Source organism: Salmo trutta, chromosome 18 (assembly GCF_901001165.1).
Source record: "Salmo trutta chromosome 18, fSalTru1.1, whole genome shotgun sequence".
NCBI lineage: Eukaryota > Metazoa > Chordata > Actinopteri > Salmoniformes > Salmonidae > Salmo > Salmo trutta.
This window is the reverse complement of record NC_042974.1, coordinates 13,829,454-13,855,057: the sequence shown is the minus strand read 5'-3', so window position 1 is coordinate 13,855,057 and position 25,604 is coordinate 13,829,454. Positions and strand designations below refer to the sequence as shown.

At 44.9% G+C, this 25,604-nt stretch overlaps 1 protein-coding gene across 1 annotated transcript in view; it reads right to left on the bottom strand.

Moving 5' to 3' along the window:
* Window positions 1–25,604, bottom strand: part of LOC115152867 (protein TANC2-like) — a 411,487-nt gene that overhangs the window by 280,887 nt on the left and 104,996 nt on the right. Inside the window, exon 3 of the mRNA XM_029697757.1 lies at window positions 5,950–6,061. Coding sequence (XP_029553617.1) covers window positions 5,950–6,022 — 73 coding nt within the window. The 5' untranslated portion in view covers window positions 6,023–6,061. The remainder of the gene's footprint in view (window positions 1–5,949; window positions 6,062–25,604) is intronic.

The following is a 25,604-nucleotide window of genomic DNA, read 5'->3' as shown; positions in this document are numbered from 1 at the left end:
CACACACACACACACACACACACACACACACACACACACACACACACACACACACACACACACACACACACACACACAAAGACAGACAGACTGTGGTTGGAGAACAGTACTCAGTGAAATGGGCTAATTGCAAAAGGAACAGTTAACATGACTAGTATAAAGAATAGGGTGGTATGACATGCTATCTCAAGGCACACACAGCTGAGTTGTTCTGCTGGTGTGTGTGTGTGTGTGTGTGTGTGTGTGTGTGTGTGTGTGTGTGTGTGTGTGTGTGTGTAGCTTGATATGTTGTTGGAGTCATATCACATCACTGCAGTGGAATGTAAAGATGCACCGTAAAATCTTATGCTGCCTTAAGGATGAGTAGAAATATTTCAGCCATATTTGAAGAGGAAGAACACAACATTCTCTCAGAGCAGTTGGGTTGACATCGTTGAGTGTGTAAAGTTATAACCACAAAGTAGGATTAAAATCAGTGATGTGAAGCGAGATGGCCCTTAACACATTCTCATATACACACAGTAAAACTGGATCTGTCTGATAATGTAACAATGTCTGGGCCATGTGGTGGGATAGATTATTCCAATTTACATCAGCAGTAGCTGCTGGAACGCTCCAAAGCGTTAAGTTAGTCATATGATGTAGGCAATAGGGTGTGTGTGACTGGCAATGTGTGATATACAAGATATCTAGGCTTTTCTGTTCAACATTTCAGCTGTAATTCATATGCAGGGCCTGACAAGATTCATTTAATCGCAGAAAATCGTCAAGTGGCGGGCCGAGCGAAAGCCCTTAGGCGGCACATTCCTCCTCTGTGATAAAGACCCTGTCAGCATCCTAAATGGCACCCTATTTCCTACATAATGCACTACTTTTGACCTGAGCGCTATGGGCCCTGGTCAAAAGTAGTGCATTAAATGGGGAATAGGTGTCATTTGGGACGTAAGGGAACAGAAAGTGTTTCTGTACTGACACAGCTTTCTCTCCTTCTGAGCATTTAACAGTTAAAACACATAAGTGAGTGAATACAGTGAGATATAGTGTACTATAGGAACCAAGAGCACTGGGTGGTTGTTAAGCATGAGAACTTTGGATAGTATGGCAGGTGTTGATTGAAAATGAAAGTAAAGTGTCTTCAGATAAGAATCAACTCTGTTCAAAACTTATTCAGTTGTCTGAAACCTGAACAGATCATCATTGCCAACAAGATCTACCTACAGTGCATTCGGGAATGTATTCAGACCACTTTACTTTTTCCACATTTTGTTTACGTTACAGGCTTATTCTAAAATTGATAAAAAAAATATTTTCCTCATCAACACCATAATGACAAAGCAATGACAAAGCAAAAACAGGTTGTTATACATTTTTGCAAATGTATTGAAAATAAAAAACTGCTAAATCAAATTTACATAAGTATTCAGACCCTATACTCAGTGCTTTGTTGAAAAACCTTTGGCAGTGACTACAGCCTCGAGCCTTCTTGGGTATGACGCTACAAGCTTGGCGATATGGCCAAAATCTCATATCCCAATATAGGTCATTTCATATCCCGGTAACGATACATATCACGATATAGCACATTTTCTGTCAATTTAATTAATAAGTAGTTTATATAAAATGACCACATGTAAAGGCCTATTTCTTATTGCATTTTTAACTCTCATTTGATTATTTCTCCTTATCTACAACCTTTGCGTACATTTTAAAAATTAGCATGGAACAAAATATAAAATATTAATGTATAAATCTAAAAAGGTAAATAGAAAACACTGCACCTATAGTTGCAAACAAAATAAAAATAGGCCTAATATATATATATATATATATATTGGGGGCTTGCCTGTTTTGCATGTTATTTTGGCATTAACATGTGTCACATCAATTTGCATTTGGTACCTTGGGTCGAGTGTTAGCACCAACTCACGAAACCCCCGTTCCTTGACCGTGTAAATTGGGGCCATGTCTTTGTTGATGTAAGTTGCAACTGTTATCGCCTTCAATCTTCGTCATTCTTTGCCATATGGTGTGCCATGGGAAAAAACCTCTTGCAACGTCTGAGTCGGGGGTTTGTTTTGAGCACTCGACTGTACTTGGCCCCAGTGATGTACTGGGCCGTACGCACTACCCTCTGTAGTGCCTTGCGGTCAGAGGCCGAGCAGTTGCCACACCAGGCAGTGATGCAACCAGTCAGGATGCTCTCGATTGTGCAGCTGTTGAAACTTTTGAGGATCTGAAGACCCATGCCAAATCTTTTCAGTCTCCTGAGGGAGAATAGGTTTTGTCGTGGCTTATTCACGACTGTCTTGCTGTGTTTGGACCATGATGGTTTGTTGGTGATGAATACACCAAGGAACTTGAAGCTCTCAAACTGCTCCACTACAGCCCCTTCAATGAGAATGGGGCGTGCTCGGTCCTCCTTTTCCTGTAGACCACAATCATCTACTTTGTCTTGATCACGTTGAGGGAGAGGTTGTGGTCCTGTCACCCCACAGCCAGGTCTCTGACCTCCTCCCTATAGGCTCTCGTTGTTGTTGGTGATCAGGCCTACCACTGTTAATGATGGAGTTGGAGTTGTGCCTGGCCGTGCAGTCATGAGCGAACAGGGAGTACAGGAGGGGACTGAGCACGCACTGAGGGGCCCCCGTGTTGAGGATCAGCATGGTGGATGTGTTGTTACCTACCCTTACCACCTGGGGGCCCGTCAGGAAGTCCAGGATCCAGTTGCAGAGGGAGGTGTTTAGTCCCAGTGTCCTTAGATTAGTGGATCCAAGGGCCCTATGGTGTTGAACACTGAGCTGTAGTCAATAAATTGCATTCTCACATAGGTGTTCCTTTTGTCCAGGTGGGAAAGGGGAATAGAGATTGCATCATCTGTGGATATGTTAGGGCGGTATGCAAATTGGAGTGGGTCTAGGGTTTCTGGGATAATGGTGTTGATGTGAGCCATGACCAGCCTTTCAAAGCACTTCACTGCTACAGATGTGAGTGCTACGGTCGGTAGTCATTTAGGCAGGTTACCTTAGTGTTCTTGGGCACAGGGACAATGGTGGTCTGCTTGAAACATGTTGGTATTATAGACTCAGACAGGGAGAGGTTGAAAATGTCAGTGAAGACACTTGCCAGTTGGTCAGCGCATGCTCGGAGTACACGACCTGGTAATCCGTCTGGCCCTGCAGCCTTGTGACCTGTTTAAAGGTCTTACTCACATTGGCTGCGGAGAGCATGATCACACAGTCGTCCAGAACAGCTGATGCTCTCATGTATGTTTCAGTGTTACTTGCCTCGAAGAGAGCATAGAAGTTATTTAGCTCGTCTGGTAGGCTCATGTCACTGGGCAGCTCTCGGCTGTGCTTCCCTTTGCAGTCTGTAATAGTTTGCAAGCCCTGCCACATCCGACGAGTGTCGGAGCCGGTGTAGTACGATTCGATCTTAGTCCTGTATTGATGCTTTGCCTGTTTGATGGTTCATCGGAGGGCATACGAGATTTCTTATAAGTTTCCATGTTAGAGTCCCGCTCCTTGAAAGCTGCAGCTCTACCCTTTAGCTCATTGCGGATGTTGCCTGTAATCCATGGCTTCTGGTTGTGGTATGTATGTGCAGTCACTGTGGGGATGACGTCATCGATGCACTTGTTGATGAACCGAGTGACTGATGTGGTGTACTCCTCAATGCCATCGGAAGAATCCCGGAACATATTCCAGTCTGTGCTAGCAAAACAGTCTTGTAGCTTAGCATCTGCTTCATCTGACCACTTTTTTATTGACCGAGTCACTGGTGCTTCCTGCTTTAATTTTTGCTTGTAAGCAGGAATCAGGAGGATGGAATTATGGTCAGATTTTCCAAATGGAGGGCAAGAGAGAGCTTTGAACGCGTCTCTGTGTGTGGAGTAAAGGTGGTCTAGAGTTTTTTTCCCTCTGGTTGCACATTTAAAATGCACATTTAAAATGCCGGTGGCAAATAGGAGCGCCGCCACTGGATGAGCGTTTTCTTTTCTTATGGCGGTATACAGCTTATTGAGTGCAGTCTTAGTGCCAGCATCGGTCTGGGGTGGTATGTAGACAGCTACGAAAAATACAGTTGAAAACTCCCTAGGAAGATAGAGTATCTCATGATAAGCTGTAGACCACACTACCTCAGGCGAGCAAAACCTTTAGACTTCCTTAAATATCGTGCACCAGCTGTTGTTTACGAATATACATAGACCTCCACCCCTTGTCTTACCAGAGGCTGCTGTTCTATCCTGCCGATACAGTGTAAAACCCGTGAACTGTATGATGTTCATGTCGTCGTTCGGCCACAGTTTAATCTTGCTCATAGGTCATCGATTTTATTTTCCAATGATTACATGTTTGCCAATTACATGTTTGCCAATAGAACGGATGCCAGTGGGGTTTTACTCGCTCGCCTATGAATTCTCAGTAGGCAACCCGACCTCCACCCTCTTTTTCTCTGTCTTCTCTTCACTCAAATGACGGGGATTTGGGCCTGATCCTGGGAAAGTAGTACATCCTTCACGTCGGACTCGTTGGACTCATGAAAGGAAAAAGCTTCTACTAGTTGGTGGTGAGTAATCGCTGTTCTGATGTCCAGAAGTTATTTTCCGTCGTAAGAGACGGTAGCAGCAACATTATATACAAAATAAGTTACAAAAAATAAGTTACAAACAACGCAAAAACCGAACAAAGTAACAGTTGGTTAGGAGCACGTAAAACGTCAGCCATCCTCTCCGGATCCATTCTACAACGACATGCACATGCATCATGTCCAAACTCTGTACTTTGCTCCATTCATCTTTCCCTCGATCCTGACTTATCTCCCAGTCCCTGCCTCTGCCCCTGAAAAACATCCCCACAGCATGCTACTGCCACCAACATGCTTCACTGTAGGGATGGTACCAGGTTTCCTCCAGATGTGACGCTTGGCATTCAGGACAAAGAGTTCAATCTTGGTTTCATCACACCAAAGAATCTTGTTTCTCATGGTCTGAGAGTTCTTTAGGTGCTTTTTGGCAAACTCCAAGCGGGCTGTCATGTGCCTTTTACTGAGGAGTGGCTTCAGTCTGGCTCTCTACCATAAAGGTCTGAATGGTGGTGCTACAGAGATGGTTGTCCTTCTGGAAGGTTCTCCCATCTCCACAGAGGAACTCTGGAGCTCTGTCAGAGTGACCATCGGGTTCTTGGTTACCTCACTGACCAAGGCCCTTCTCCCCTGATAGCTCAGTGAGGCGGCCAGCTCTAGGAAGAGTCTTGGTGGTTCCAAACTTCTTCCATTTAAGAATGATTGAGGCCACTGTGTTCTTGGGGACCTTCAATGCTGCAGAAATTGTTGGTATCCATCCCCAGACCTGTGCCTTGACACCATCCTGTCTCGGAGCTCCACGGACAATTCCTTCGACCTCATGACTTAGTTTTTGATCTGACGTGCACTGTCATTTGCGGGACCTTATATGGACAGGTGTGTGCCTTTCCAAATCATGTCCAAACAATTGAATTTACCAAAGGTAGACTCCGATCAAGTTTTAGAAACATCTCAAGGATGATCAATGGAAACTGGATGTTCCTGAGCTCAATTTTGAGTCTCATAGCAAAGGGTCTGAATATCTATGTAAATAACGTATTTCTGTTTTTAATACATTTGCAAACTTTTCTAAAAACATGTTTTTGCTTTGTCATTATGGGGTATTGTGTGTAGATTGATGTAGAAACATTTTTATTTAATTAATTCTGTAATAAGGCTGTCATGTAATAAAATGTAGAAAAAGGGAAGGGTCTGAATACTTTATGAATGCACTGTATAAATGAGTTTGATATCAGGTGCATTTTGAGCACTACTACTGAAACCCAATGTAAGGCTATTGGTGTCTGACACAGTATGACCCCGAAGACAGGCATGTTGTTAATCATTGTTTACAGAGATCACAGGTTAAAGGTCAGGGGTCAGACTCACCACTGCTGCCGTTGCGGTTCTTGCGATTGGCCTTGCCGCCTGTCAGCAGCATCTTCAAGCTGTTCCTAAACATGGTTACAGCAGCAGATCACCACGGCTACCACACAGAAACCTGAAGGAAACAAACAGAGAAAATAGAAGTCATGAAAAGGATTTCTCCAAGAAGTTCTAGTCCCTGTACTCCTGACCTTGGTTCTGAGACCTATAGACAGGGAGGTAGCTAAAGGCTTCTCTGTTCTCTTTCTTTATCTTCCTGCTATAATGACTCATCTTCTGTCAATAGAAAAATTGTAATCTGTGCATTGCTTCCTTTCCTTAAGTCAGATGTCTGTCTGTCTGGGTGAGAGAGAGAGAGAGAGAGAGAGAGAGAGACTGAACCAACAGGAGTCTAGCTACCTGAATGGCTGGTGATGATGTTACAGGTTATATTGGATTTGGAGACCAAGGGCAGGGGTTAGGAGTGGGAGTGGGAGAACAACAGCTAGGTACATCACTGGGAGTGTACAGTACTGTACGTAGGAGGCCAGCTCAGAGGAGCTGAAAAAGGATATGTAGCATAGCAGGTAGAGACCAATATATCAGCATTATACACAATAGCAGGGAGAGGCCAGTATATCAGAATTATACACAATAGCAGGGAGAGGCCAGTATATCAGAATTATACACAATAGCAGGGAGAGGCCAGTATATCAGAATTATACACAATAGCAGGGAGAGGCCAGCATATCAGAATTATACACAATAGCTGAGTCTGTCTCTCTCTCCATCACTATCCCCGTCCCTCTCTCCCTCTGTCTCCCTCTACATCCCTTGTTCTCTGTTCAACCCAGAATGACTCAGCAGCCGAGCAGCACACAGCCAGGCTCTGGGGAGAGTGAGATAGAGAGCGAGAGAGAGAGATACAGAGATATAGTGAGATACAGAGAGAGATACAGAGGGTGGCACAGAGAGAGATACAGAGAGAGAGAGAAACAGAGAGAGAGAGAGAGAGAGAGAGATAGTGAGATACAGAGGGTGGTACAGAGAGAGATACAGAGAGAGAGAGAAACAGAGAGAGAGAGAGAGAGAGAGACAGAGAGAGCAGTCCACCCCAGACCCATAGCCTCGACATCACAGCAGGACAGACAAATGAAGAACCCCAAGACCAGGGGATCCCAACCCCTCTGAGCACCCCCCGTCAGCCACCCTGATAGCCCTCGTGACAACCCCCCACCCCCCCACACCCACTGAGGACATACACAAACCACAGATTGTTCTCCTTATGGACTCAAATGGGAAATAAATACAAGAAAATAAACGTTTTCCCAAACACACAGTGTCAAAACTCTGGTGTCCAAACACCCAGCATGACCTAGACCTTCTGTCTGAGGACCAACTAGGTTTACCCAGCCACATAATAATACACACAAAAGACCTGAGAACACAGCAGGAAAGGGTTGCCACAGCACTCAAGGGAGTGATTGAAAAAGCTTCTTCTACTTTTCCCAAAGCACAAGTGGTTATCTCCACCCTGTTACCACGAAAATACTTCCACCCTGCTACCATACAGCGGGTGAACGCAAGTATTTCCTGTAACTGTGCCTCAAAACAAAATGTTTAACTGGCCCACCACACCACCCTGAACTTGAACAGCCTTTACGACCAGGTCCACCTATACAAGGCAGCAGTGCCCACCTTTGCCCGGACCCTAAAGGACATCGCCCTCAACCGCAGCCCCAACACCTCACACAGGAGCAACAGATCAATAGACACCTCACCCAGACCAGTGAGACACTCTCCCAGACCTGTGGAACACAAAGCCTTCACTACCTTATCCTGGAATATCCAAGGCCTGAGGTCATCTGCCTTTGGTCTAAAGAGCAGGAACCTGGACTTTATCAAAGAAATACAGACATTGTTATCCTACAAGAAACCTTGTATAGAGGAGATGGACCCACTGGTTGCCCTCTAGGTTACAGAGAGCTGGTAGTCCGATCCACCAAACTACCAGGTGTGAAACAGGGAAGGGACTCAGGGGGTATGCTAATTTTGTAAAGAGCAGACCTAACTCACTCTATTAAATTAATCAAAACAGGAACACTTTACATTTGGTTTGAAATTCAAAAGGAAATGATCTCAACAGAGAAAAATGTCCTCCTGTGTGCTACCTATATCCCCCCACATTAATGAAGACAGTTTCTATATCCTGGAGGGGGAAATCAATCATTTCCAGGCCCAGGGACATGTACTAGTCTGTGGCGGCCTAAATGCCAGAACTGGACAAGAACCTGACACCCTCAGCACACAGGGGGACAAACATCTACCTGGAGGTGACAGCATTCCCTCCCCCATATGCCCCCCTAGGCACATCTACGCCAACAACCAACGAAAACTGGGCACAACTCCTGCAGCTCTGTCGCACGCTGGGTATGTACATAGTCAATGGTAGGCTTCAAGGGGACTCCTATGTTAGGTACACTTAGCTCATCTCTTGGCACTACTGTAGACTACTTTATCACTGACCTCAACCCAGAGTCTCTTAGAGCGTTCACAGTCAGCCCACTGACAACCCTATCAGATCACAGCAAAACCACAGTCTACTTGAACAGAGCAATACTCAACCTTGAGGCATCAAAGACAAAGGAACTGAATAATATTAAGAAATGCTATAGACGGAAGGGAAGAATTGTGGAAACCTACCAAAAAACAATTAGGCAACAACAAATTCAATCCCTTTTAGACAACTTCCTGGACAAAAAGTTCCACTGTAACTGTAAACTTGGCAGTAGAAAACCTAAACAGTATATATTTACCTCTCAGCTTCCCTATCAAATCTAAATATTTCAAAGAGAAAACATAACAATATCAACAATGATGAAGAATGCAAAAACCTAAGAAAGAAATTGAGAAACCTATCCAACCAAAAACATAGAATCCCAGAAAACCTGAACCTTCACTATGGTGAATCACTAAAACAATACAGAAATACACTACGGAAAAAGAAGGAACAGCCGCCAGAAATCAGCCTATTGTAATTGAAGAACCAATATACTTTAATCCTCCTTGGCTCTGACATCTTCCCCAATATTTGGAACCAAGGACTGTTCACCCCAATCCAAAAGTAGAGACACATTTGACCCCAATAAATACCGTGGGATATGCGTCAATAGCAACCATGTGCCTTCTGCCTTCTGCGTTATCATTAACAGCAGACTCGTACATTTCCTCAAGTGAAAACAATGTACTGAGCAGATGTCAAATTGGCTTTTTACCAAATTACAATACGACAGACCACGTATTCACCCTGCACACCGTAATTGACGAACAAACAAATGAAAACAAAGGCAACGTCTTTATCATTCTTTGTTGATTTCAAAAAAGCTTTTGACTCAATTTGGCATGCGGGTCTGCGATACAAATTGATGAAAAGTGGTGTTGGGGAAAAAACACAAAACATTATAAAATCCATGTACACAAACAACAAGTGTGCAGTTAAAACTGGCAAAAAACACACATTTCTTTCCACAGGGCCGTGCGGTGAGACAGAGATGCAGCTTAAGCCCCACACACTTCAACATATATGTCAAGGAATTAGCGAGGGCACTAGAAGAGTCTGCAGTACCCGGCCTCACCCTACAAGAATCTGAAGTCAAATGTCTACTCTTTGCTGATGATCTGGAGCTTCTGTCCCCAACCAAGGAGGGCCTACAGCAGCACTTAGATCTTCTGCACAGATTCTGTCAGTCCTGGGCCCTGACAGTAAATCTCAGTAAGACAAAAAATAATGGTGTTCCAAAAAATGTCCAGTTGCCAGGACCACAAATACAAATTCCATCTAGACACCGTTGACCTAGAGCACACAAAAAACGATACATACCTTGGCCTAAACATCAGCGCCACAGGTAACTTCCACAATGCTGTGAACGTTTTGAGAGACAAGGCAAGAAGGTCTTTCTATGCCATCGAAAGGAAGATATCCTAATTGGTATGTCAAATGTTATGTCTGAAAAATACTTGAAACAGTTATAGAACCCATTGCCCGTTATGGTTGTGAGATCTGGGGTGTGCTCACCAACCAAGCATTCACAAAATGGGAAAAACATCAAATTGAGACTCTGTATGCAGAATTCTGCAAAAATGTCCTCAGTGTACAACGTAAAACACCAAATAATGCATGCAGAGCATAATTAGGCCAATACCTGCTAATTATAAAAATCCAGAAAAGAGCCGTTAAATTCTACAACAACCTAAAAGGAAGCGATTCCCAAACCTTCCATAACAAATCCATCACCTACAGAGAGATGAACCTGGAGAAGAGCCCCCTAAGCAAGCTGGTCCTGGGGCTCTGTTCACAAACACAAACAGACCCCACAGAGCCCCAGGAGAGCAACACAATTAGACCCAACCAAATCATGAGAAAACAAAAACAGAATTACTTGACACATTGGAAAGAATAAACAATAATACAGAGCAAGCTAGAATGCTATTTGGCCCTAAACAGAGAGTACACAGTGGTAGAATACCTGACCACTGTGACTGTGAACCCTTGGATTTAATAACTGGTTGACCCTCCACAGCATCTCAATCGGGTTGAGGTCAGGACTCTGACTGGGCCACTCCAGAAGGTGTATTTTCTTCTGTTGAAGCCATTCTGTTGTTGATTTAATTCCCAAAGGGTTCACATACTTTTTCTTGCTACTGTATGATTATTTATTTTTCCTTTTGTACTTTAACCATTTGCACATCATTACAACACTGTATATAGACATAATTTAGACATTTCAAATGCCTTTATTAAATTGGAACTTTTCTGAGTGTAATGTTAACTTTACAATTTTTTATGTTAATTTCACTTTTGTTTACTATCTATTTCTATTGCTTTGGCAATGTAAACATATGTTTCCCATGCCAATAAAGCCCTTAAATTGAAATTGACAGAGAGAGAGAGCTAGAGATACAGAAAGCTACAAAGACAGAGAAAGACAGAGAGAGATACAGAGACAGAGAGAGACAGAGAGAGGGGAGAGGTACAGAGAGAGAGAAAAAAGAGAGAGAGAGATTAAGGGAGAGAGAGGGGAGGGAGAGGTACAAAGAGAGAGAGACACAGAGAGACAGAGAGCCAGAGAGAGAGAGAGGAGGGATAGTTACAAAGAGAGAGACAAATATATTGAGATGCAGGGAGGGAGAGGGGGATGAGGTACAAAGAGACAGAGATATACAGAGAGAAAGAAAGAAAGAAAGAAAGAAAGAAAGAAAGAAAGAAAGAAAGAAAGAAAGAAAGAAAGAAAGAAAGAAAGAAAGAAAGAAAGAAAGAAAGAAAGAAAGAAAGAAAGAAAGAAAGAAAGAAAGAAAGAAAGAAAGAACTGAACCAGCACTCTGGATCCAAACTAAAACAATCAAACGAGAGGAACATGAAAAGCTTTCAACTATCTCCCGTACCTCTCCCTCTCCAAAACCCTCTAGACACTGGGGCCTCCCACTACTTTCAGGAACATTCTGGTACAGAACACCTGCTCACTGTGGGTAGACACTTGTCTTACATGGCACAACATAATAAGATACTTCTGAAGAAAGGTGTGATGTGGGGGTTTGGGACTCCTCTGTGGCTTTGGTTTTCTAGGAAAACATTTGGTTTTGGTTCTCTAGGAAATCATAGCTTTAAAGTGAAATAATGCTGTCCTTCTAGCTGTGTCCTCATTGTCCTGTTTTCATGTTATCCAACATCGATTATGTTTCCCAAAGAGTGGGCCCTGGTCAAAAGTAGCACACTATGTCGGGAATAGGGTGCCATTTGGGATGCATTCATACTGGGACTGTGACTGAGGGCTCAATCTTCTAACAGTCAATAACAGTGGCAGTAAATGTACCATCAATAAGCACATACCAGCACGGACCGAGGTCATTGCTAGTGAAACATTCACAGTGTTACAAACACAATGGTTTATCTTGGGATACAGTTAACAGTGTAGAGAGCTGGTGATTTTATTCTCAAATAAATTCCCTTTGCACATACTTTTATATTTATATACTGCTCAAAAAAATAAAGGGAACACTTAAACAACACATCCTAGATCTGAATGAAATAAATAATCTTATTAAATACTTTTTTCTTTACATAGATGAATGTGCCGACAACAAAATCACACAAAAATAATCAATGGAAATCCAATTTATCAATCCATGGAGGTATGGAGCAACCTTCACTGGCGGGCCAGTCCATAGCATCAATACCTTCCTCTTGCAGGAACTGCTGACACACTCCAGCCACATGAGGTCTAGCATTGTCTTGCATTAGGAGGAACCCAGGGCCAACCGCACCAGCATATGGTCTCACAAGGGGTCTGAGGAGCTCATCTCGGTACCTAATGGCAATCAGGCTACCTCTGGCGAGCACATGGAGGGCTGTGCGGCCCCCCAAAGAATTGCCACCCCACACCATGACTAACCCACCGCCAAACCGGTCATGCTGGAGGATGTTGCAGGCAGCAGAACGTTCTCCACGGCGTCTCCAGACTCTGTCACGTCTGTCACGTGCTCAGTGTGAACCTGCTTTCATCTGTGAAGAGCACAGGGCGCCAGTGGTGAATTTGCCAATCTTGGTGTTCTCTGGCAAATGCCAAACGTCCTGCACGGTGTTGGGCTTTAAGCACAACCCCCACCTGTGGACGTCGAGCCCTCATACCACCCTCATGGAGTCTGTTTCTGACCGTTTGAGCAGACACATGCACATTTGTGGCCTGCTGGAGGTCATTTTGCAGGGCTCTGGCAGTGCTTCTCCTGCTCCTCCTTGCACAAAGGTGGAGGTAGCGGTCCTGCTGCTGGGTTGTTGCCCTCCTACGGCCTCCTCCACGTCTCCTGATGTACTGGCCTGTCTCCTGGTAGCGCCTCCATGCTCTGGACACTACGCTGACAGACACAGCAAACCTTCTTGCCACAGCTCGCATTGATGTGCCATCCTGGATGAGCTGCACTACCTGAGCCACTTGTGTGGGTTGTAGACTCTGTCTCATGCTACCACTAGAGTGAAAGCACCGCCAGCATTCAAAAATGACCAAAACATCAGCCAGGAAGCATAGGAACTGAGAAGTGGTCTGGGGTCCCCACCTGCAGAACCACTTCTTTATTGGGGGTGTCTTGCTAATTACCTATAATTTCCACCTGTTGTCTATTCCATTTGCACAACAGCATGTGAAATTTATTGTCAATCAGTGTTGCTTCCTAAGTGGACAGTTTGATTTCACAGAAGTGTGATTGACTTGGAGTTACATTGTGTTGTTTAAGTGTTCCCGTTATTTTTTAGCAGTGTATATATATATATATATACACAGTAATTTCCGGACTATTAAGCACACCTGAATATAAGCCGCACCCACTGAATTTAAATATATATATTTTTTTAACATAAATAAGCCGCACATGTCTATAAGCCGCAGGTGCCTACCGGTACATTGAAACAAATGAACTTTACACAAGCTTTAACGAAACACGGCTTGTAACAAAAATAAATAGGCTTTAACGAAACACGGCTTGTAACAAAAATAAATAGGCTTTAACGAAACACGGCTTGTAACAAAAAATAAAAAATTAGCAGTAAGCTTTAGTTGTCTTTTTGCACTGAGTCAATTCCTCACGCTGCTGTTTCCAACGTCTTATCATCGACTCATTAAGACCAAGCTCCCGTGCAGCAGCTCTATTTCCTTTTCCAACAGCCAGATCAATCGCCTTCAACTTGAAAGCTGCATCATATGCATTTCTCCGTGTCTTTGCCATGATGAGGGTGACAAAACGACTATCGTAATCAGAATGATGGGAAGTATGAGAGCGCTCGATTTAATCTAAACAGGAAACAAAAAAGTTGTTTGACCGTAACCCGTTCGGCAATTTCATTGGTCTAATGAAAGCTTCATGCCACCAAAAAACTGAGCACGTCACAGAATGTTTTTTTGGAGAAAAAAAAATTGAAAGCGGGAAAAATCCATATATTAGTCGCGTCATTGTTTAAGCCGCGAGGTTCAAAGCCTGGGAAAAAAGTTGCGGCTTATAGTCTGGAATTTACGGTATATATGTGGACACCCCTTCAAATCAGTGGATTCTGCTATTTCAGCCACACCCGTTGCTGACAGGTGTATAAAATCGAGCACACAGCCATGCAATCTCCATAGACAAACATTGGCATGTAGAATGGCCTGACTTAAGAGCTCAGTGACTTTCAACGTGACACTGTCATAGGATGCCATCTTTTCAACAAGTCAGTTCGTCATATTTTTGCCCTGCTAGAGCTGAGCGCACACAAGCCTAAGATCACCATATGCAATGCCAAGCGTCGACTGGAGTGGTGTAAAGCTCGCCTCCATTAGACTCTGTAGCAGTGGAAATGCGTTCTCTGGAGTGATGAATCACGCTTCACCATCTGGAAGTCAAACGGAATCTGGGTTTGGTGGATGCCAGGAGAACGCTACCTGTCCCAATGCATAGTGCCAACTGTAACGTTTGGTGGAGGAGGAATAATGGTTTGGGGCTGTTTTTCTTGGTTCGGGCTAGGCTCCTTAGTTCCAGCATACAATGACATTCTAGACGATTCTGTGCTTCCAACTTTGTGGCAACAGTTTGGGGAAGGCCCTTTCCTGTTCCAGCATGACAATGCCCCCGTTCACAAAGCGATGTCTGAACTGGTTTGTAGAGATTGGTGTGGAAGAACTTGACTGGCCTGCACAGAGCCCTGATCTCAACCCCATCGAAACACCTTTGGGACGAATTGGAACACCGACTGCGAGCCAGGCCTAACCACCCAACATCAGTGCCCGACCTCACTAATGCTCTTGTTGATGAATGGAAGCAAGTCCCTGCAGCAATGTTCTAGTGGAAAGCCTTCCCAGAAGAGTGGAGGCTGTTATAGCAGCAAAGGGGGTCCAACTCCATATTAATGCCCATGATTTTTTTATGAGATGTCTTTTCTAACTATGAATATTCTTCTAATCCTTTTATTTTCAAAGACTTCTCTTTCAAACTAAGCACACTTTATTTTCCATTTTCATTGCAGAATGCTGAAATTTGTCTACATGTATACCAGTCTTTTCATATTTACAGTCTAACCCAGACTGTAACGCCCTGGCCATAGAGAGGGGTTTTTTGTTCTTTATTTTTGGTTAGGCCAGGGTGTTACATTGGGTGGGCGTTCTATGTTCCTTTTTCTATGTTTTGGTATTTCTTTGTTTTGGGCCGTGTGTGTGGCTCCCAATCAGGCACAGCTGAAGCTCGTTGCTGCTGATTGGGAGTCACACATAAGGAGCATGTTTTTCCTTTGGGTTTTGTGGGTAATTGTTTCTGTTTGAGTATTTTCCTAACAGGACTGTTTGCTGTCGTTTTGGTCATTTTGTAGTGTTCTCTTGTTTATTTGAATTAAAATTCTAATGATGAGCACATCCTCTGCTGCACCTTGGTTCCCTCTTACAGACAGCCGTGACAGAATTACCCACCAACAACGGACCAAGCAGCAGAGGAAGGAGCAGCACAAGGAGAGGCACCAGGAGAAAAGCTATCTGGAGTCATGGACTTGGGAGGAAATCCTGGATGGGAAAGGACCATGGGCTCAAGCTGGGGATTATCGCCGCCCGCAGTGGGAGATCGAGGCGGCGAGAGCTGAGAGGCGCTGGTACGAGGCAAGGGAGCTCAACGGACACGGGAGGCAGCCCCACAATTTTTTTGGGGGGGGGCACACGGGGAGATTGGCAGAGTCAGGTGGTAGACCTAAGCCAACTCCCCGTGCTTACCGAAAGCAGCGTGGTACTGGTAGGACACCGTGTTATGCTGTGGAGCGCACGGTGTCCCCAGTGCGCGTTCAAAGCCCGGTGCGCTACATACCAGCCCCCCGCAAGTGCCATGCGAGTGCAGGCATCGAGCCAGGGCGGATGGTGCCAGCTCAGCGCGTCTGGTCTCCAGTGCGCCTCCTCGGTCCAGGTTATCCTGCGCCGGCGTTGCGCACTGTGTCTCCAGAGCGCTGGGAGGGTCCAGTTCGCCCAATGCCTGCTCTCCGCCTGTGCCGGGCCAAAGTGGGCTTTCAGCCTGGAGTGTGGGTAAAGAGTGTCCGTACCAGAACTCCAGTGCTCCCCCACAGCCCGGTTTATCCTGTGCCTCCTCCTCGGACCAGGCCTCCAGTGGGTCTCCCCATCCTGGTCCATCCTGTGCCACCTCCCAGGACCAGGCCTCCAGTGGGTCTCCCCATCCTGGTCCATCCTGTGCCACCTCCCAGGACCAGGCCTCCAGTGGGTCTCCCCATCCTGGTCCATCCTGTGCCACCTCCCAGGACCAGGCCTCCAGTGGGTCTCCCCATCCTGGTCCATCCTGTGCCACCTCCCAGGACTAGGCCTCCAGTGGGTCTCCCCATCCTGGTCCGTCCTGTGCCACCTCCCAGGACTAGGCCTCCAGTGGGTCTCAACTGTCCTGAACTGCCAGAGTGGCCAGGGACGCCCGCCAGCCCGGTGAGTCCTGTGCCTACGCCTAGGGCCAGGCCTCTGTTATGTCTCCCCAGCCTGGTGAATCCTGGGTCAGTGCCGTCGGAGCAGCCAGGGTCGCCCGCCAGCCGGGCGCAGCCAGGGTCGCCCGCCAGCCGGGCGCAGCCAGGGTCGCCCGCCAGCCGGGCGCAACCATCGCCGGCCGCCAGCCGGGCGCAACAAGGGTCGCCCGCCAGCCGGGCGCAACCATCGCCGGCCGCCAGCCGGGCGCAACAAGGGTCGCCCGCCAGCCGGGCGCAACCATCGCCGCCCGCCAGCCGGGCGCAGTCAGCGTCGCCCACCAGACCTTTGGCGCGGCCAGGTGCGCCACCTAAGAGGGCGACGTCAAGGGTGGAGCAGAGGCCACGTCCCGCACCTGAGCCGCCGCCGTAAGAAGGCCCACCCGGACCCTCCCCTTCAGAGTCAGGTTTTGCGGCCGGAGTCCGCACCTTTGGGGGGGGGTACTGTAACGCCCTGGCCATAGAGAGGGGTTTTTTGTTCTTTATTTTTGGTTAGGCCAGGGTGTTACATTGGGTGGGCGTTCTATGTTCCTTTTTCTATGTTTTGGTATTTCTTTGTTTTGGGCCGTGTGTGTGGCTCCCAATCAGGCACAGCTGAAGCTCGTTGCTGCTGATTGGGAGTCACACATAAGGAGCATGTTTTTCCTTTGGGTTTTGTGGGTAATTGTTTCTGTTTGAGTATTTTCCTAACAGGACTGTTTGCTGTCGTTTTGGTCATTTTGTAGTGTTCTCTTGTTTATTTGAATTAAAATTCTAATGATGAGCACATCCTCTGCTGCACCTTGGTTCCCTCTTACAGACAGCCGTGACACAGACAGCATATTCCTAACCCCTCACCTTATTTACCATGCACAGTCTAACCCAGACAGCATATTCCTAACCCCTCACCTTATTTACCATGCACAGTCTAACCCAGACAGCATATTCCTAACCCCTCACCTTATTTACCATGCACAGTCTAACCCATACAGCATATTCCTAACCCCTCACCTTATTTACCATGCACAGTCTAACCCAGACAGCATATTCCTAACCCCTCACCTTATTTACCATGCACAGTCTAACCCATACAGCATATTCCTAACCCCTCACCTTATTTACCATGCACAGTCTAACCCATACAGCATATTCCTAACCCCTCACCTTATTTACCATGCACAGTCTAACCCATACAGCATATTCCTAACCCCTCACCTTATTTACCATGCACAGTCTAACCCAGACAGCATATTCCTAACCCCTCACCTTATTTACCATGCACAGTCTAACCCATACAGCATATTCCTAACCCCTCACCTTATTTACCATGCACAGTCTAACCCATACAGCATATTCCTAACCCCTCACCTTATTTACCATGCACAGTCTAACCCAGACAGCATATTCCTAACCCCTCACCTTATTTACCATGCACAGTCTAACCCAGACAGCATATTCCTAACCCCTCACCTTATTTACCATGCACAGTCTAACCCAGACAGCATATTCCTAACCCCTCACTTTATTTACCATGCACAGTCTAACCCAGACAGCATATTCCTAACCCCTCACCTTATTTACCATGCACAGTCTAACCCAGACAGCATATTCCTAACACCTCACTTTATTTACCATGCACAGTCTAACCCAGACAGCATATTCCTAACCCCTCACCTTATTTACCATGCACAGTCTAACCCAGACAGCATATTCCTAACCCCTCACCTTATTTACCATGCACAGTCTAACCCAGACAGCATATTCCTAACCCCTCACCTTATTTACCATGCACAGTCTAACCCAGACAGCATATTCCTAACCCCTCACCTTATTTACCATGCACAGTCTAACCCAGACAGCATATTCCTAACCCCTCACTTTATTTACCATGCACAGTCTAACCCAGACAGCATATTCCTAACCCCTCACCTTATTTACCATGCACAGTCTAACCCAGACAGCATATTCCTAACACCTCACTTTATTTACCATGCACAGTCTAACCCAGACAGCATATTCCTAACCCCTCACCTTATTTACCATGCACAGTCTAACCCAGACAGCATATTCCTAACCCCTCACCTTATTTACCATGCACAGTCTAACCCAGACAGCATATTCCTAACCCCTCACCTTATTTACCATGCACAGTCTAACCCAGACAGCATATTCCTAACCCCTCACCTTATTTACCATGCACAGTCTAACCCAGACAGCATATTCCTAACCCCTCACCTTATTTACCATGCAGTCTAACCCAGACAGCATATTCCTAACCCCTCACCTTATTTACCATGCACAGTCTAACCCAGACAGCATATTCCTAACCCCTCACCTTATTTACCATGCACAGTCTAACCCAGACAGCATATTCCTAACCCCTCACCTTATTTACCATGCACAGTCTAACCCAGACAGCATATTCCTAACCCCTCACCTTATTTACCATGCAGTCTAACCCAGACAGCATATTCCTAACCCCTCACCTTATTTACCATGCACAGTCTAACCCAGACAGCATGGCTCGGCTGGTGTGTCGCCTAAATAACTGATGAGGTATTGAGGACACAACAACAACAACAACGAGACAGCCTATAGGGAGGAGGTCAGAGACCTGGCCGGGTGGTGCCAGAATAACAACCTATCCCTCAACGTGATCAAGACTAAGGAGATAATTGTGGACTACAGGAAAAGAAGAACCGAGTACGCCCCCATTCTCATCAACGGTGCTGTAGTGGAGCAGGTTGAGAGCTTCAAGTTCCTTGGTGTGCACATCAACAACAAACTAGAATGGTCCAAACACACCAAGACAGTCGTGAAGAGGCCACGACAAAGCCTACTCCTCCTCAGGAAACAAAAAATATTTGGCATGGGTCATCAGATCCTCAAAAGGTTCTACAGCTGCAACATCGAGAGCATCCTGACTGGTTGCATCACTGCCTGGTACGGCAATTGCTCGGCCTCCGACCGCAAGGCACTACAGAGGGTAGTGCGTACGGCCCAGTACATCACTGGGGCTAAGCTGCCTGCCATCCAGGACCTCTACACCAGGCGGTGTCAGAGGAAGGCCCTACAAATTGTCAAAGACCCCAGCCACCCCAGTCATAGACTGTTCTCTCTACTACCGCATGGCAAGCGGTTCCGGAGTGCCAAGTCTAGGACAAAAAGGCTTCTCAACAGTTTTTACCCCCCAAGCCATAAGACTCCTGAACAGGTAATCAAATGCTACCCGGACTATTTGCATTGTGTGCCCAACCCCTCTTTTACATTGCTGCTACTCTCTGTTTATCATATATGCATAGTCACTTTAACTATACATTCATGTACATACTACCTCAATCGGCCCGACCAACCAGTGCTCCCGCACATTGGCTAACCGGGCTATCTGTATTGTGTCCCACCACCCACCACCCGCCAACCCCTCTTTTTTACGCTACTGCTACTCTCTGTACATCATATATGCATAATCACTTTAACCATATCTACATGTACATACTACCTCAATCAGCCCGACTAACTGGTGTCTGTGTGTAGCCTCGCTACTTTTATAGCCTCGCTACTGTTATTTTTCACTGTATTTTTACTTCTTTACTTACCTATTGTTCACCTAATACCTTTTTTGCACTATTGGTTAGAGCCTGTAAGTAAGCATTTCACTGTAAGGCACACTGTAAGACCGGTTGTATTCAGCACAAGTGACAAATAAACTTTGATTTGAGGTTTTGTCTGAGTGGAGCAGACTTTATGATGACTAGAGGTCGACAACTGATGATAAAATGTTACCATTAGGATGTGATATTCAGATGTGATGTGTTATTACCACTGAACAAAAATATAAACGCAACAATTTCAAAGATTTTACTGAGTTACAGTTCATATAAGGAAATCAGTTAATTAAAATAAATTCATTAGGCTCTAATCTATGGATTTCACATGACTGGCAATACAGATATACATCTGTTGGTCACAGATATCTTTAAAAAAAAAAAGGTAGGGGCGTGGATCAGAAAACCGGTCATTTTCTGGTGTGACCACCATTTGCTTCATGCAGCTTGACACTTCTCCTTCGCATGGAGTTGATCTGACTGTTGACTGTGGCCTGTGTAATGTTGTCCCACTACTCTTCAATAGCTGTGTGAAGTTGCTGGATATTGGCGGGAACTGGAACACGCTGTCTTACACGTCAATCCACAGCATCCCAAACATGCTCAATAGGTAACATGTCTGGTGAGTATGCAGGCCATGGAAAAACTGGGACATTTTCAGCTTCCGGGAATTGTGTACCGATCCTTGCGACATGGGGCCATGCATTATCATGCTAAAACATGAGGTGATGGCGGCAGATGAATGGCACAACAGTGGGCCTCAGGATCTGGTCCCGGTATCTCTGTGCATTCAAATTGCCATCAATAAAATACAATTGTGTTTGTTGTCCGTAGCTTATGCCTGCCCAAACCATAACCCCACCGCCACCATGGGGCAATCTGTTCACAACGTTGGCATCAGCAAACCGCTCATTCACATGACGCCATACACACTCTCGGCCATCTGCCCGGTACTGTTGAAACCAGGATTATTTCTTTATTTTATATAACCTTTATTTAAACTGGGAGTCACATTAAGATTAAAAATCTATTTCACAAGAGAGCCCTGTATACATTACAATAAACAGAATAATAAAACAACACGTCTATAAAGCAATATAATTCAGCACACAATAAACCAAAATAAACATATTTAATAAAAGCAATCACATTCAACTACATGGAGGTCCTCAATCAATAATTTAAACTTCCTGAGTGGCACCAGCACATCTAACTGCAGTGAATTTTTGCCCACTGAAGTTGATTACGATGCTGAACTGCAGTCAAGTCAAGATCATGGTGAGGATGACGAGCACGCAGATTTGTTTTCCTGAGACGGTTTCTGACAGTTTGTACAGAACTTCTTTGGTTGTCCAAACCAACAGTTTCATCAGCTGGTCTCAGCTGGTCTCAGACCATCCCGCAGGTCAAGAAGCCGGGTAGAACACTAAATCTTTGGTTACACGTGATCTGCAGTTGTGAGGTCGGTTGGATGTACAGCCAAATTTTCTAAAACGTCATTGGAGGTGGTTTATGGTAGAGAAATTAACATTCAATTGTCTGGCAACAGCTCTGGTGGACATTCCTGCAGTCCGTATGCCAATTGCATGCTTCCTCAAAACTTGAGACATCTGTGGCATTGTGTTGTGTGACAAAACTGCGCCTTTTATTGTCCCCAGCACAAGGTGCACCTGTGTATTGATCGTGCTGTTTAAATCAGCTTCTTGATATGCCACAGCAGTCAGGTGGATGGATTATCTTGGCAAAGGAGAAATGCTCACTAACAGAGATGTAAGCAAATTGAGAGAAACATTTGAGAGAAATAAGGTTTTTGTGATCTTTTATTTCAGCTCATGAAACATGGGACCAAGACTTTAAATGTTGCGTTTATATTTTTGTTCAGTATAAGCTAATGTGATGATATCTTGTATATCTTGTGGTATATTTGAGGTCATTTTGGTTCAATGTGTGATGTTTCTTTGGTTGGATATGGGTGGGGCATTTGATTTGTGAGATGACTGATGATAGCTTGAGTGGACTTTGTTTTACCCGAACTGATTGATCTCAACCATCAATCATTCATTAAAATCACGCTAGCTATACATTCAAACAAAAGTGTAGACATAACCTCATCAGTCAGTGTTAACCTCTAGGGGCTAGAGGGCAGTATTTTCACTGCCGGATGAAAAACGTACCCAATTTAAACAGGTTACTACTCTGGCCCAGAAAATAGAATATGCATATTAGATTTGGATAGAAAACACTCTGAAGTTTCTAAAACTGTTTGAATGGTGTCTCTAAGTATAACAGAACTCATATGGCAGGCAAAAACCTCAGAAAAAATACAAGCAGGAAATGAAAATCTTGTGGCTGTACTATTTGAGTCATTGCCAATAAAACACACAGTGACATAGGATTAATTTTGCACTTCCTATGGCTTCCACTAGATGTCAACAGTCTTTATAAAGTTGTTTGAAGCGTCTATGATGAGCAGAGACCGGATGAGAAGGAAGGGAAGTTGATGTCCCTGGGATGTCGTCACTTCATTATTGCGCGTTCATGCGCGTTCATGTGAGATGAGACCTTGTATTCCAAACGTTTTTCAAGACACAGGAATGGTCCGGTTGAAATATTACTGATGTTTCACGTTAGAAATGGCCCTAAAGATTGATGCTAAACAACGTTTGACATGTTTGAACGAACGTGAATATATACTTTTTTTTACTTTTGACTGCAGAAACTACACGTGTTAGCGCTGCCTCACTGTATCGCCTTCCATGCTGATAAGGCCAATTCCGTGAACAGACCTTTAAAAAGTTTAAATGTGTTGTTCTCCCAAAGCAAACTTCACTCTCCTTTAATGGTCTCATAATCAACCTTACTGTGTGATTAGATGTGTTATTATCTCTCTGCTCTCTAATCACTCACTGCTAGAGTCACTCAGTGAAATCTTTGCTATAGAAACAACTAATTTAAAACCCTCACTCCTCTTTAATCACTATAGTCATTAGAACTGCTGGAGTCTGATACACCAGACAGGACAATTTCATCCTGTTAGGAGAGAGAAAGAGATGTGGTTAAAGACCATATTCAGATGAAAGCAGAGGAAGTCCAACTTTACAATAAACAAAGTGTTGCGGATATGTATTCTATACAATTTGCGGTGGTTGCCTTTGTGGTGGTTGCCTTTCTAAAATGTGGATAACTGTGGATACTGAAATGTGAATAACTGTGGATATTGAAATGTGGATTACTGTGGATTACTCTGGATACTGACGTGGATTATTGTTGATACTGTAGATACTGAAATGTGGATTACTGTAGATACTAAAATGTGGATTACTGTGGCTACTGACATGTGGAATACTGTAGATAATGAAATGTGGATTTTTTAAATATATTTTTATTTCACCTTTATTTAACCAGTTAGTCCAGTTGAGAACAAGTTCTCATTTACAACTGCGACCTGGCCAAGATACAGCAAAGCAGTGTGACAAAAACAACAACACAGAGTTACACAGATAAACAAACATACAATCAATAACACAAAAGAAAAGAAAAATAGAAAAATATATGTACAGTGTATGCAATTGTAAAAGAGTAGGGAGGTTGGCAATAAATAGGCCCTAGAGGCAAAAATAATGACAATTTGGCATTAATACTGGAGTGATAGATGTGCAGATTATGTACAGTATCTCACAAGTGAGTACACCCCTCACATTTTTGTAAATATTTGAGTATATATTTTCATGTGACAACACTGAAGAAATGACACTTTGCTACAATGTAAAGTAGTGAGTGTACAGCTTGTATAACAGCGAAAATGTGCTGTCCCCTCAAAATAACTCAACACACAGCCATTAATGTCTAAACCGCTGGCAACAAAAGTGAGTACACCCCTAGGTGAAAATATCTAAATTGGGCCCAATTAGCCATTTTCCCTCCCCGGTGTCATGTGACTCGTTAGTATTATAAGGTCTCAGGTGTGAATGGGGAGCAGGTGTGTTAAATTTGGTGTCATCGCTCTCACACTCCCTCATACTGACTGGTCACTGGAAGTTCAACATGGCACCTCATGGTAAAGAACTCGCTGAGGATCTGAAAAAAATTGTTGCTCTACATAAAGATGGCCTGGGCTATAAGATGATTGCCAAGACCCTGAAACTGAGCTGCAGCACGGTGGCCAAGACCATACAGCTGTTTAACAGGACAGGTTCCACTCAGAACAGGCCCCGCCATGGTCAACCAAAGAAGTTGAGTGCACGTGCTCAGCGTCATATCCAGAGGTTGTCTTTGGGAAATAGACGTATGAGTGCTGCCAGCATTGCTGCAGAGGTTGAAGGGGTGGGGGGTCAGCCTGTCAGTGCTCAGACCATACGCCGCACACTGCATCAAATTGGTCTGCATGGCTGTCGTCCCAGAAGGAAGCCTCTTCTAAAGATGATGCACAAGAAAGCCCGCAAACAGTTTGCTGAAGACAAGCAGACTAAGGACATGGATTACTGGAACCATGTCCTGTGGTCTGATGTGACCAAGATAAACTTATTTGGTTCAGATGGTATCAAGCGTGTGTGGCGGCAACCAGGTGAGGAGTACAAAGACAAGTGTGTCTTGCCGACAGTCAAGCATTGTGGTGGGAGTGTCATGGTCTGGGGCTACATGAGTGCTGCCGGCACTGGGGAGCTACAGTTCATTGAGGGAACCATGAATGCCAACATGTACTGTGACATACTGAAGCAGAGCATGATCCCCTCCCTTCGGAGACTGGGCCGCAGCGCAGTATTACAACATGATAACGACCCCAAACACACCTCCAAGACGACCACTGCCTTGCTAAAGAAGCTGAGGGTAAAGGTGATGGACTGGCCAAGCATGTCTCCAGACCTAAACCCTATTGAGCATCTGTGGGGCATCCTCAAACGGAAGGTGGAGGAGTGCAAGGTCTCTAACATCCACCACCTCCGTGATGTTGTCATGGAGGAGTGGAAGAGGACTCCAGTGGCAACCTGTGAAGCTCTGGTGAACTCCATGCCCAAGAGGGTTAACTTCTTTGGGATAGGGGGCAGTATTTTCACAGCCGGATAAAAAAACGTACCCGATTTAATCTGGTTACTACTCCTGCCCAGAAACTAGAATATGCATATAATTAGTAGATTTGGATAGAAAACACTCCAAAGTTTCTAAAACTGTTTGAATGGTGTCTGTGAGTATAACAGATCTCATATGGCAGGCCAAAACCTGAGAAGATTCCATACAGGAAGTGCCCTGTCTGACAATTTGTTGTCCTTCTGTTGCATCTCTATCGACATTACAGCATCTGTGCTGTAACGTGACACTTTCTAAGGCTTCCATTGGCTCTCTAAAGCCGCCAGAAAGTGGAATGGGGTGTCTGCTGTCTCTGGGCAAAGTACAGCAGCAGAGTTTGTAAGTGGTCAGCCTGGGGACAGTGAGACTGAGATGCGCATTCACGAGACTTCTCCATTTTTTTTTCTTTCAGTCTTTGAATGAATACAACGTTGCCAGGTTGGAATATCATCGCTATTTTACGAGAAAAATAGCATAAAAATTGATTTTAAACAGCGTTTGACATGCTTCTAAGTACA